The 12,268-nt window shown below is 39.4% G+C and overlaps 1 protein-coding gene and 1 pseudogene across 3 annotated transcripts in view; both read right to left on the reverse strand.

Moving 5' to 3' along the window:
* IQCA1 (IQ motif containing with AAA domain 1) overlaps window positions 1-12,268 on the reverse strand; it is a 165,060-nt gene that overhangs the window by 132,265 nt on the left and 20,527 nt on the right. For all 3 annotated transcript variants that reach the window (XM_063115154.1, XM_063115147.1, XM_063115137.1), the window contains exon 6: window positions 3,478-3,683. In XM_063115154.1, coding sequence (XP_062971224.1) covers window positions 3,478-3,683 — 206 coding nt within the window. The remainder of the gene's footprint in view (window positions 1-3,477; window positions 3,684-12,268) is intronic.
* LOC134391732 (myosin light polypeptide 6-like) lies at window positions 4,986-5,456 on the reverse strand (annotated as a pseudogene).

Genomic DNA, 12,268 nt, shown 5'->3' on the forward strand with positions numbered 1-12,268 from the left:
AAAGAGAGGAAGTTCCTGATGAGGGAAGTTCATGAACACAGGGTGTATAATCTTCATTAACTATAAAAATGAAGGTTTTACCTATAAATCAAAGTGACTTAATCAGAAGACTAAGTTCTTCCAGAACAAAGCCTTTTCACCTAAATTTTCATGATTTACAATTACAGAAAATCATCCCGAGTATATTTTCTCCAGACACAATTATGTAATTGCGTAAGAATAAAAAACTGCCACGCCGTTAGCTCACACCGTCCACTGCTTATTTGTGAGGCTTCTGTGCCTCTCTCTTCTTAGCACCAGGCACAGTCCTAAGGGGGCTTGCAGTTTATGGGGCAAAGGCCGTATGAGTAAGCAGATGGTTACAACATGGGAGAAGTAATAGTGGCTACACGTGGAGGTCTAAGCCCTGTGCATCTATCAACAACCCCACGAGATTAGGGAGGATTCTTGTCCTTGTATCACAGACGAGAAGTGAGATGACTTGCCCCAGGTTGCACAGCTATCTCCTGGGAAGCAAGGACTCTGGTTTGCTTTCTTATCAGTCTGCCAACCTGCCTGAGGGAGGGGAGTGGAGGGGCTGCTCAGGGTGCACAGAGGAGACAGGGAGGAATTTGGAAGGCAAGAGTCACTCTCAAGTTGAACAGTAACTTAGTGAGGCAAAGCGGCAGGGAGAGGGGAGAGGAGGCGAAGGAGTGGGGACACCAGTGAAGTCCCTGAGCCCCATCCTCTAAAGGTCTCAGTTGAGAAGGGAAGTGGACGTTGAAACCCCACCAGAAACCCTGGAGTGGATAAAAAGAATCCATGAACTTGTGGGTGGTACCCATCTTCCTGCTGTGTTTGGCTTGGTGTGGGGTCAGAGGGCAGTGAGGTGAAGGGACCTGCTGGGCATGGCACCACCTATGCCCCTTTGGGATGTGAGGTGCCGAGAACCAGCCCTCCAGCAAAGGTGGGCTCAGGCACAAGAGGCCTGGGTTGTGGGTGCCCAGTGACTGCAGATGGAAGCCCCTAGAGGCTGGTGGGCTGGACCAGACCAGCTGTACCACACGCCTGCAGAAACCCGCCAGGGCGCAGAAAGCAGCATGTGCCTGGTGCTGCTTACCCTCTGCCCCGGCCTGCAGCTGACAGTGTGAGGATCTGGAACTTCCCCTTGTAGTCAGATGCCATAAGGAGAAGAAAAATGGGGCAAGATTCTTGAGAGGCAGACAGTTGAACTGACTCCAAATTTACTCAAAAGAGACAGTTAACCTGAAAGAAACTATTTTAAACCAGAAGAGACAGAGTTACCTATAATTGGCAAATTTAAGTTTTTCTTATACTGTGAGTGAGAGCAGGAGTCTGAGAACAAGGTTAGCGACTGGAATAGGGGGTTCTGGTATTCTGGATTACAGAAATACATGCTATTTTTAAGAACTAAAGCACTGGCATCCTTGCTGATATATACTGCTTTTACTGTGATATATTTCTAACAGCTTTATTGAGGTATAATTGATATACAACAAACTGCTCATATTTCAAGGGTACAATTTATAAGTTTAGACAAATGTATACACTCAAGAAAGTATGAACAAAAGGAAAAATGAGGGGGAAACCAATAAAAAAAGAGAGGGGATGTGTGCATTTCTATACCCCCCCATGTATTAATAGCGTTCCTCCACCTCATTATTATTACTATCATCAGAATTAATACCTGTCAAATTCCTCATTTTAAATATCCCTCTCATTCAGAATATCCCACTTTGCTATAAAATATCCCTGATTAGTAGGATATAAAAAGAAAATCTCACAAATTTAATCAGTGTTGAATTTTAAAAGTCAACAATATGTTAAAATTGCATTTGTAGTAAAGAACAGAACTTCTCAATCAAAAGCATGTAATTGTTATATCATACATTCATAAAGAAACTGTTATAAAATTTAAATATTATTGAGAAAATAGCGTATTAGAATCCCACATAAAGTTAACGCAAGAGAAGTTTATAGTAGTTTAGGTTTTTCCAAATCATTGTAAACGTAATTGATACACAATATTTGATATCTATTGCTGCGTAACAAGTTACCCCCGAACTTAGTAGCTTGAAACAACAAACATTGATAGTGTCACAGTTTCTATGTGGAGGGAATCAGATGTGACTTAGTTGGGTGCCTCTGCCTCAGCTCTCATGAGGCTGCAATCAAATTGTCAGCCGGGACTGTGGTCTCATCTGACCGCTCACCTGGGGGAGGATCCACTTCCAAGTCTATGCACATGGTTGTGGGCAGGATTTCGTCCTTCTCAGGATGCTGGAATGAGGCCCTCAGTTTCTTGCTGGCTGCTGCCTGGGAGCCTCCCTGAGCTCCTTGTTGTGTGGGCATCCCCACTGGGCAGCTGACTTCTCTGAGCCAGCAACGGAGAAGGCAAGTGAGAGAGTGAGAGAGGAAAGCAAGATTGAAGCGACATTCCCTCACTTTTGCCTTATCCTTTTCTTTAGAAGTGACTTAGTAAGTGTAGATCACACTTAAGGGGAGGGATCTCCAGAGGCCAACTTAGAGGCTGCCTACCAAGATATAAAATCTTTTCATAGAATTTTTTGAGAGGAAGTTTGATTTTTTTTATTTCTAACAATTAAGTTCCCTAGTCCTAATGAGCTAATCAGAGTCGGTGTCTGAGAATCTTGGAACCTAATGGGACCCAGCACAATACCCACTCGAGAAAATGGATGGCCAAGTCTGCCTTCCAAGGCTCCTGGGACTGACCACAATCATCTTCCCACTTTCCTTCCTCTCCTGAAATAAAATAGTTTTTAAAACTGCTCTAATTAGTTTACCTACAAAGTGTTTCTCCTACTATATGGAAAAATGGTGTAATAAAGTGTACATTTAAAAACCATCTTTCGTAAACAAGTTTTAAATCATTTAACATTTAGTTTAAGAGCATTAAAGAGGACCCTTTAATACATAAACAGGCCTGGGGCCTTGTCCCCAGAACTCCCACCTACCCAGCTCTTCAAGGAGACCTGGGGGCCAGGTGTCAGGCCCTGGGAACCAGCAGCTGCATCAAAGGAGTATGACAGTGGGACTGTGACCAAGAATCTCAAGCCTCTTACAGGTAGAGAGGCCGGCCACACCCCAGAAGGGAAGGGTAGCATGACCTGCCTGTTGCTGGGTCCCCTGGCTTTTGGACAGACCTGACCTGTGAAGTCCTACCATTGTGGCACTGTGTCATCCACCCATCATGTTCTATTCCATGTGGTCACAGAAGCACTATGTGGACAATTTTTTCAAAAATCTTTTTTAAAAAAGGACAAAAAGAACTTTCATTCGAGGAAAAAAAAAAAAAAAGAATTTCTGAATTCTTAGCCTTGGCATTTCACTTTCCTAAAATGAAGCCAAGAAACCTCATGACTCTATATCAATATGCTTTGGTGCTAAAAACATAGAATGACCCGAACCACTAAAGAGAAGGCTGAGCGGATATATCGCCATGCAGTTCAAAGTTACCTGCACTCAATGAACCAATGCCAGATCTGGTCCTGAAGGGTCTCCTTGATGTCTGGACCTTCTATCAACTTCAGGTCGTCCTTAATTATAACCATGGCTTCCTTGTAGTCCTCTTCGTGCTTTGTCTGCACCTCGTTGCGCAGTAAGTTCACCTTCTCAGCCTGCATTATCGTGGCACTGACTTCATTAAAGAGAGGAGGTGGACTCTGAAAATACCGGCAAAAGATGTGAGATCATAGAAGTTACATAGCTGTTAAAAAATATTAGAAATTAATCAAATATGCCAATATTTTCAATGGTGTCCTATCAGGCACCTGAGAAATACAAAAATATAGAAGGAGCAAAGCGAAATGCATGTGTTTACTCTGCCTGTTTAACTAGAAGTCTCTAATGTAACTCTTTATGTTCCTGTTTTTGAATTATTCAGCATTCATATGTTTGAGGTTCCTCTTCTGTCAACAGCATATAAATGGATTTTTAAAGATTCTACCTGAGAGTTATAGAAAAGAAAAATTTTATTCATATGTAGTTACAAAACATTTGGAGCTAATGCTTCCTTTCTGCTTTCTGTCTAACACACTTCCTTGTTTGTTTTTCCTTTCTTACCTTTTGTTGGATTTATGAAGTTAGCTTTGTTTATCCTTGTCATCTAGTGGTTTAGAAACTACACATTTAATTTTAATCTACCAGTTGTTCTTAAAATTTTGCATGTTAACATCTATATTTCTATCTCTGTCTAGAATTTATCATTATCTACACACTTTCTTTGAACAAGTCTAGGACCTCTACATGTGTTTGCTTTTCTTCCTCTGACCCCTCATTTTATAATCATAGATTATGATTAATCTTTTAAATCAGCAACTGTTTAAATTTAACTATAAGTTGTCCTGGTTTTTCTGTTGACCCTTCTTCTTTTTCCTATGTTTTCATTTTGCTGAAGCATGTCCTTGAGTATAACTTTCAGATAGATATATACAGCCATAAATATTCTGAGTACTTGCGTTCCTAAAGACGTCTTTATTTGGCGACCCCCCCCCCCCCTTGAATGGCAGTTCGGCAGTTTCCTTGGAGGATACTTCTAACATGCAGAGCTGCTAGTGACTAACTTGCTGCAAATTTAATTGTTATTCTTTTGTAGACAAGCTGTTTTTCTTCCTGAAAGCTCTTATAATGCTTTATCCTTGGAGTTTTGAAAGTTGATCAGCATGTGTTGAGGTGTGGGTGTTTCTTCCTTTAACAGATTATCCTTTGGTGGGTCCATTCAATATGAAGAATTGCATCTTCAACTGTGCAAGTTTTTCTTCTATTATTTTTATTTATTTATTTATTTATTTTTTGGCAGGGCACAAAGAGCTAGTTTGTTTGGTGAATGATGATGGCAAACATCATCCAAGAAAGACAAAATGGGAGAGGTGCTGTGACAAGACAGCCTAGGAAGCCTTTGAGGCTAGATGCAAAAAGTCTCACACAGGGAAAGGCACGGGGGTCTGGGGATACTGGGAATGTCCTCAGCCATTCAGCACCATATGGACAAGCTCTTTGAAGTTGATACAACCACTGCTGTCCTTGTGCCTTGCCGCCAGCGTCTTTACTTCTTCCTCTGTCATCTTCTCACACAGAGTGAAAAGGACATGCCAGTTTTCAGCACCCACTACTGCGCTGTTCCCTTCTTTGTCAAACACCCGAAGGCCTGCCACCTAATCCTCATAGGTGCCCTGGTCCTTGTTCTTGGGCACAGTCTGCAGCATGGGCAAGAAGTGCTCAAAGTCCAGTAACTTCACATCCATCTCATCACTCTTGGGGTTCCCCAGGACCTTGAGCACCTGGGCATTGGTGGGGTTCTGGACCAGGGCCCTCATTACGTCCCCACATTGGCTGTACAGGATCTTGCCATCACCTGTCTGGTCAAACAGCTGTAAGGCCTCCTTGAATTCTGCGGTCTGGTCCTCAGTGAAGTCACACATCTTGACTGCTCAGCTCTGTCGGACCTTTTTCTGCAGTAATGGCTCTGACTCCAGGCCCAACCCTAGTCTCTTCTATTATTTTTAATCTGCATTTCTCTGTTGGCAACAAATATTAGATAAATGCCAGACCACCAGATTGATCTTTCATGACTTTTTGTATTTTTCATCTCTTGTTTGTCTACTTGCACTGTTATAGAAGATTTCTTTATCTTCCAGAACTAATTTGACTTTTAGTTATGTCTATTTATTATTTGGATTTATTTAAATTTTGTGGTGGCTATTATTGTTTTATTTTTGGGCATGCTTTTATTTTCCCAGAATTCTTTCTTATTTTTTATTTGCTCCTTCCCTCTTTTTTAGAAGCCACTACAGGAAAATTTTTTTTACATGCAACATGTCCTTAAATATCTGAATATACCAGTGAATTATTTTTTCCAAGTTCTCTCTTTTCCTCAAAATTCAGAAGATCTTAAATATACATATCCCTGTTCCATGTTGAGGAGAGGAAGAACTGAGAAATTAGTAATTTTAGAAAATCTTCAGGTGATTCTGATAATTACCCAGGATTGAAAAGCACTAACTGCTCTAGAACAGGGTTTGGCAACCTATAGCCAATGGGTCAACCCTGGCCCACCGCATATTCCCATAAGCCAAGTTTCACTGAAACACAGCTACTGCCATTCATTAATGTACTGTCAGTGGCTACCTTGACACTATAACGATGCTGCTCACGGTGTGACAGAGATTGCACGGCCTGCAAAGCCCCAAATGATAATGATGACCACAAAGATGATGAGAAGAACAGGAATAAAGATGAGGACAGGAATAAGAAGTTGCTTAAAAGAGGAATCGAAGAAGAAAATGCAGGTGTCACTTCCTGAGCTCCTACTGGTCACCACTCGCTCTACAGAAATAATCCCTTAAGCCTTACAACACATCCGTCCAGGCAGGTATTATCATCACGTAAGGAAATGGAATCAGAGAGGCTAACTAACTTTCCCAGATTCACACACCCGGCAAATGGCAGAGGCAGGAAATGACTCTTACTTTTTCTGATCCAAAGCCATGCTCTGGGATTTTGGGACAGAATGACTGAGTTTAATCTTGGCTACTGCGGTGATTTTGTGCAAGGCACTTAATCACCTAAGGCTGTTTCCTCCCCTTAAGCTGGGAATGGCACTCGGCTGTGAAGACTGAATGGAACATTCTGTGTCAGGCCCTGCAACAGAGCATGGCTTCGAGTCAGCGCTCGATGAATGTTCGCCACGGTTGCTGATGGGGTGGTTGTCACTATGCCAGACTCCACCAACAACCAACTGGGTGAAACCCAGGAACGCCAGGGAGCTATGGGGTGAAGAAATTTCCAGGGATGAGAGAACAGCATTAAAATCCATTTCAAAAGCTGTGAAACAAGAATGTAACAAAATTCAAGACCTTATTTACAAAAGACATTGGTAAACTATAAATCAATTACTCAGAAAAAAATGATTATCAATTCCTGTCTATACTGAAATAAAGTTCAAATGGATTAAATAGTTAAATGTAACAAGCATGTATGAGCAAACACACACACACACACACAATCTCTAAGAAATACTTATGAACATCCACAGGTGGCAGGGATTTCACAATGGACATGCTGTTAGAATAGCACATCCACTTAATGCCATAAAGTCAAGTGAAAAAAGAAAAGAAAATCAAACATATAATACTCATATAATACTTTGTAAATAAATGCATTAGAAAACCTAAGGAAATAAGCCAATTTTCTAAGTTCAGTGTAATGAGAATGCACAACTTTTATGATACAGAAAAAAAAATTAATTTAAAAGGAAATATAGAATGAGAATTACAGAATCATTTTAAAGAACACTGCTAAAAACAAATGATCTAAATCGCCTCACTATACAGGTGCCCAGTCATGATTTTTCTTAATTTTATGTATTTTATTTATGCATTTTAGTTAAGACTGAGAGAGACATTTCCTTTATTTAATCATTTAAAAAAAATCCAATTCTTATACCTTTCAGGTGATGTTTTTAATTCCTAGTGTTTACATTTTAAATGCATGAAACAGAAGTTTATAATTCACAGAGATTTTAATTGTATCTCTTCAGTGGCTCATTTAAAGTTAACTGTTTTCATGATGATGTTAAAATGGATCTCTGCAACAAATGCCCCAAATTTCTTTGCCTCTGATGAATGTGTAAAATCATTTTGAAGTTTTGCATTAATGTTTGATTCTCTACTGCATCTATGAATCACATGATGCTGCTTCCCCAAATTACATTCTTCCTATGGTTAATTGTAGGTTTCCTTCATAGATGTTTACAGACAACCTATACCTTAGTTGGGCCTTTTCTCCTTTCATCCCTAAAAATGAATGAAGGAATGGGTAACCCTGATTTGTCTCTTATCAGTGGCTCTATAAGAAGTGTTCGGCAGACTTCCTAACACTTCCATGATCTATGAGGGAAGCAGAAAAGGATGCTCAGCTCTGAACAGATTTCCATAACAACCCCATCGGCATGGCATTCTGTCCTGCATTTCTTCACTGCATTTCTTTATTGATGTCCACATCCATCTTTTGAGGTGGAAATGAGGACGTGACCATCCCATTGAACGGATGAGGAAATGGAGTTTAGAACTAAATGACTGCTCCAAGTCATTCCATGTTAATGAAGAAGCCAGCAGTGAGATTTTCTGGTTCGAGTTTAGAACTAAATGACTGCTCCAAGTCATTCCATGTTAATGAAGAAGCCAGCAGTGAGATTTTCTGGTTCTTTTAGCTCTGTATTTCTCCTATTACACCATGCTGTGCTGTTAATATGTGTGTATTCATGCGTGTTTCTTGATATAGACTTTCTCTGACAAAAATACATGTGGGTCATTTGTAGCCTCTTTCTTTAGTTGCTTTTGAATTTAAAGGTTATAATATATTTAGGTCCTATGTTAACGAACAGCTTTTCCTTTGGGCTAAAACATCGTTCCTCTTTAGTAACTTTGGTCATGTGGAATTCAAATTTGTTAACTCATTGCATAAACAGCAACTCATTTAAAAATAAATTACGAATATTAAAGGCAGATAGAGAACACGATAATATACTATATATTGAAATACATCAGCTGTAGAATAATGCATCTTAATGAAGGCTTCCCATGTGAATAAACCATTATATTTACAAGCTTTCCACAGTTAATGACCCAGAACAGGATAACGAAACTTACATTTCATAGCAAGGTCCTCTGTCAGCAAAAATATACATATTAATAATTGATGTTGCTGTAAAAATAGGACATAATATGATGCTTCCTGAGTTTGTGGGGAAATAGGACTATGCGGTCCATTAACTTAAAATGCTTATCTAATGTTTGATGGGCTTTGTCTTTAAAAATCCTTGTTCAAATTAGTAAGAGAAATGGACATTTGTCCAAATGAAAATCTGTTCCATTTAATCAATCACAAATATACTTGCAAATAAGTGACTTAGTGCTGGCAACTTTCTTGAGAAGCTCATTGTCTTGCAAGGGTTTGTTCTTCATGGTGCTTTGTTGCCACCAAAAGCGAAGACGGAGCGGCAAAGGAAAGGGAAAACATGTATTCCGTGCAAATGACCATTTAGTGAGATCTCTTGCCACCGTAAACGCAGAGATTAATGAACTCCGCGGCCCTCCCAGACATGGCGAGCATTAGTGTTCATTAGGAAGCACTTAGAGGCGTCGCTCGCTCAGATCATTGGGAGCTGCTGCGTTTGCCCCAATTTTGCACATGAAGACCACACGCTGCGGAATGCACTGCTCCCAAGCGGGCCTGTCTCAAGATTGTGCAGAGAGGGGGTGTTCCTTAGTTTATTAAAACCAGCCATTTTGTTTCATCATTTCATTTCAAAGTAATGTATCTATACTCGTGTTTATGTGTTGGTGTTTATACAAATATAACATAAAGGTCAACCCAGCAGGAGAAATGGAAAAAAAGACTGTACAGAGAGCTAGAACTGACGGTTTTCTTTTGCACTCTGTTCAGAGTAATGTTATAGTAAATCTTTATTTTAGATGTCACAATTGTAGTGGGTATGAAACTAATAAAGAGTAAAAAAATTTCTTGCCTGTTAAGCCTAATTTCTTAAAACAATGTTTAGTCTAAAAAAAAATACATTAATTAGGAACTGGGTTAGAACAGCAGCTTATAATTGATTAGTAGTGGAAGCTTAATCTGCTACTTTTGTGCCCAACTTTAAAAAAAAAATGTTTTAAAATAAACACTCTGATGGCACTTATGGTTTGCTAGGCACTATTTTAAGTGGCGTACAAATATTAACTCATTTATTCATCACTGTAGCCTTATGTGTTATGTACCATTATTGTCTTCATTTTATAGATGAGGAAACTGAGGCACAGAGTGGTCAAGGAATTCAACCAGGACCACATATTCAGGAAGTGACAGGCTGGGGCTTTGGCCTGAGGTGTCTATCTCAGGAGTCTCTCTTCTTACCCTCTATGCTTTCCCTCTCTTCACTGATAGGTCTCCTCTGGCTTAAAATGTTTTGTCTGAAAATGATTTTTTATGGGTACTATATGTTAAAGTGCATTTGTAATTTTAATAGATATTGTTGAGCTGCCTTGCAAAGAAGATTGCACAATTTACTCTCCCCACCAATGGTGCAGGACAGTGCCCGTGTTTCTATACTTTGCCAACACTGTGACATTAACCTTTTTGATCTAGCAAAAGAAGGTTAAAAAAAATGACAATTTAATAAGCATTTTTGAATTATAAATGATGTGAGCATCTAAACCCATGATTATAAGCTATTTGCAAAAAAAAAAAAAAAAAACAGTTAACATTTGTCTAGTGTTTACTGGGTGCTATGTGTCATACACTATCTTAATTGCTTTACAGATATCACTTTAACACTTAACACAAATCTATGAGTTAGGTGCTATTACTACTCCATTTTGCATATCCAGAAACTACAGCACAAACAGATCAAGGTGCCAGCCCAAGTTCACAGAGCTGGTAAATGATAGAACTGGAATCTGAACCCATAGGCGGGCTCCAGTGTTCTTGGCCTTAACCACTTTACTATGTTGTATTAAAGGACCTTGTAAAGGGCCCTCATATGCAATAAATAAAGACAGAACATAGGCAAGGAAATCTTAGAACAAGAATGAGGGTAAAGAAGAGAATTATTTTCTTTCTTTAGTTTCTGATAACCGGAAGACATGAGACAAGAATAAAGCAGTATAAGAAAAAGATCTGAAATCAAATTAAAGGTTCCCAAGCAATTAGATTGTAAAACTCCCATTTAAATAGAAAAGAAAAATGGTGACTTTTCTTTCTTTTTCAAAGACTTCTGAAGTGGGCTTTTAAAATCACAAAGATTCTTCAGGGTGTCCTCTAACTAATTCTGATCCTATTACTCAGGGTGTCTGACAGCCTTGCATGCACAGCTGTACCAGGGTGAACTGACTGTTGTGTTTACAAACGTTTTTCTGGTGCAACACACATAGTGTAGGTTGTGTGTGTGGGCAGCAGCTGTTGCCTTAGGTGTCTCCACTTCAGGTTCATAAATTTAGTAGCATATAATAATAAAGGCCAAGACATTTTAAATTTTGAAATTGTTTGCACATGTATTTTATGCAACAATTTATTTTGAAGTATTTTGTGTTCTGTTACATGAAACAGTTATCAAACTTTTTGAGAGTTTTCTATTACATAAAATCATTCAGTCATGACAACATACGGTAACTTTCCAAGGTAATCAACACCAGCCAGTATTTCTTGAAGGTGTATCCTATTCCAAGCTCCAGGGTAGGCACCTTACCTACAATTTCTCCTAATAGCTCGGTGAAATACATAGCACTATCCTGCTCTTACAGAAGAAAAAACTGAGGCTCACAGAGAGGGTAAGGATATATGTCACTCAAAGTCCCTCCATTAGCACAATGTGGAGCTAAGCTTTGAACCCAGGTCAGTCTGCCTTGAAAGCACATGTTGCCTTCTGCCACCTCAGACCACTGGTTCTTCCTCAACATCACAGAGCAACCTTGGTGCATGAAGACATAAGCTCATTTCTAGGATTCTGTCTCCCCCCAGGACACTTAGGCAAGAGCCCTTCTGCATTTAAAAAGTATAATGAAACTAAAATAAAGCCGAACGAAACCTGCAAATCCTGCAAATCTGTTTTTTTAGAATAAATTTATTTTCTAGAAACAATCAAATGTCATTGAGAACCAAATATGATGAATAGTACACATGACCAAGCTGGACCATGTTGTATACGCTGGAATTAAAATGAGATCATAAAAGAGCATTTCATTTAGGTTCTTTGCTCACTCTTGCTTTGACAGCAGTTCCCAAAGAGGAGTCCCACTTTCTGAGGGCAGCAGACCACAACCGCGATGTGCACAGAGCTTCCCAGATGCACAAGCTCTCGGAAGGGAGCCATGCTCATGTGGGCGCCCACACTTGTACTTGGGGTTGTTAATAGGAAAGAAGTCTACTTTATTGGCCAAAAAGTAATCTAGAATATAGCTTGTTTCTTATTAGAATTAGTAAGTGAACAGGGTTTTATGGTGCTTTTAGGATTTAGTCGATGCGTTTAAAAGTGACAGGTCTTCCTCTTTAATAAGTGTTCCCCTCAGTGTTCTTTATTATAATGCAAACATTGATAGCTTCAGGGTGACATAAAATATATGATGGTCATGACTGTAGGACAAATTATCTCAAAGGGATCCACAGAATGAAATGTATTACATTCATTAAGTTTCCTTCTACTTGATCCACTCCATTGGCTCTGCCAATTAAAATAACTGCACATGAATTTTTA

The sequence above is a fragment of the Cynocephalus volans genome, chromosome 1, assembly GCF_027409185.1.
Source record: "Cynocephalus volans isolate mCynVol1 chromosome 1, mCynVol1.pri, whole genome shotgun sequence".
NCBI lineage: Eukaryota > Metazoa > Chordata > Mammalia > Dermoptera > Cynocephalidae > Cynocephalus > Cynocephalus volans.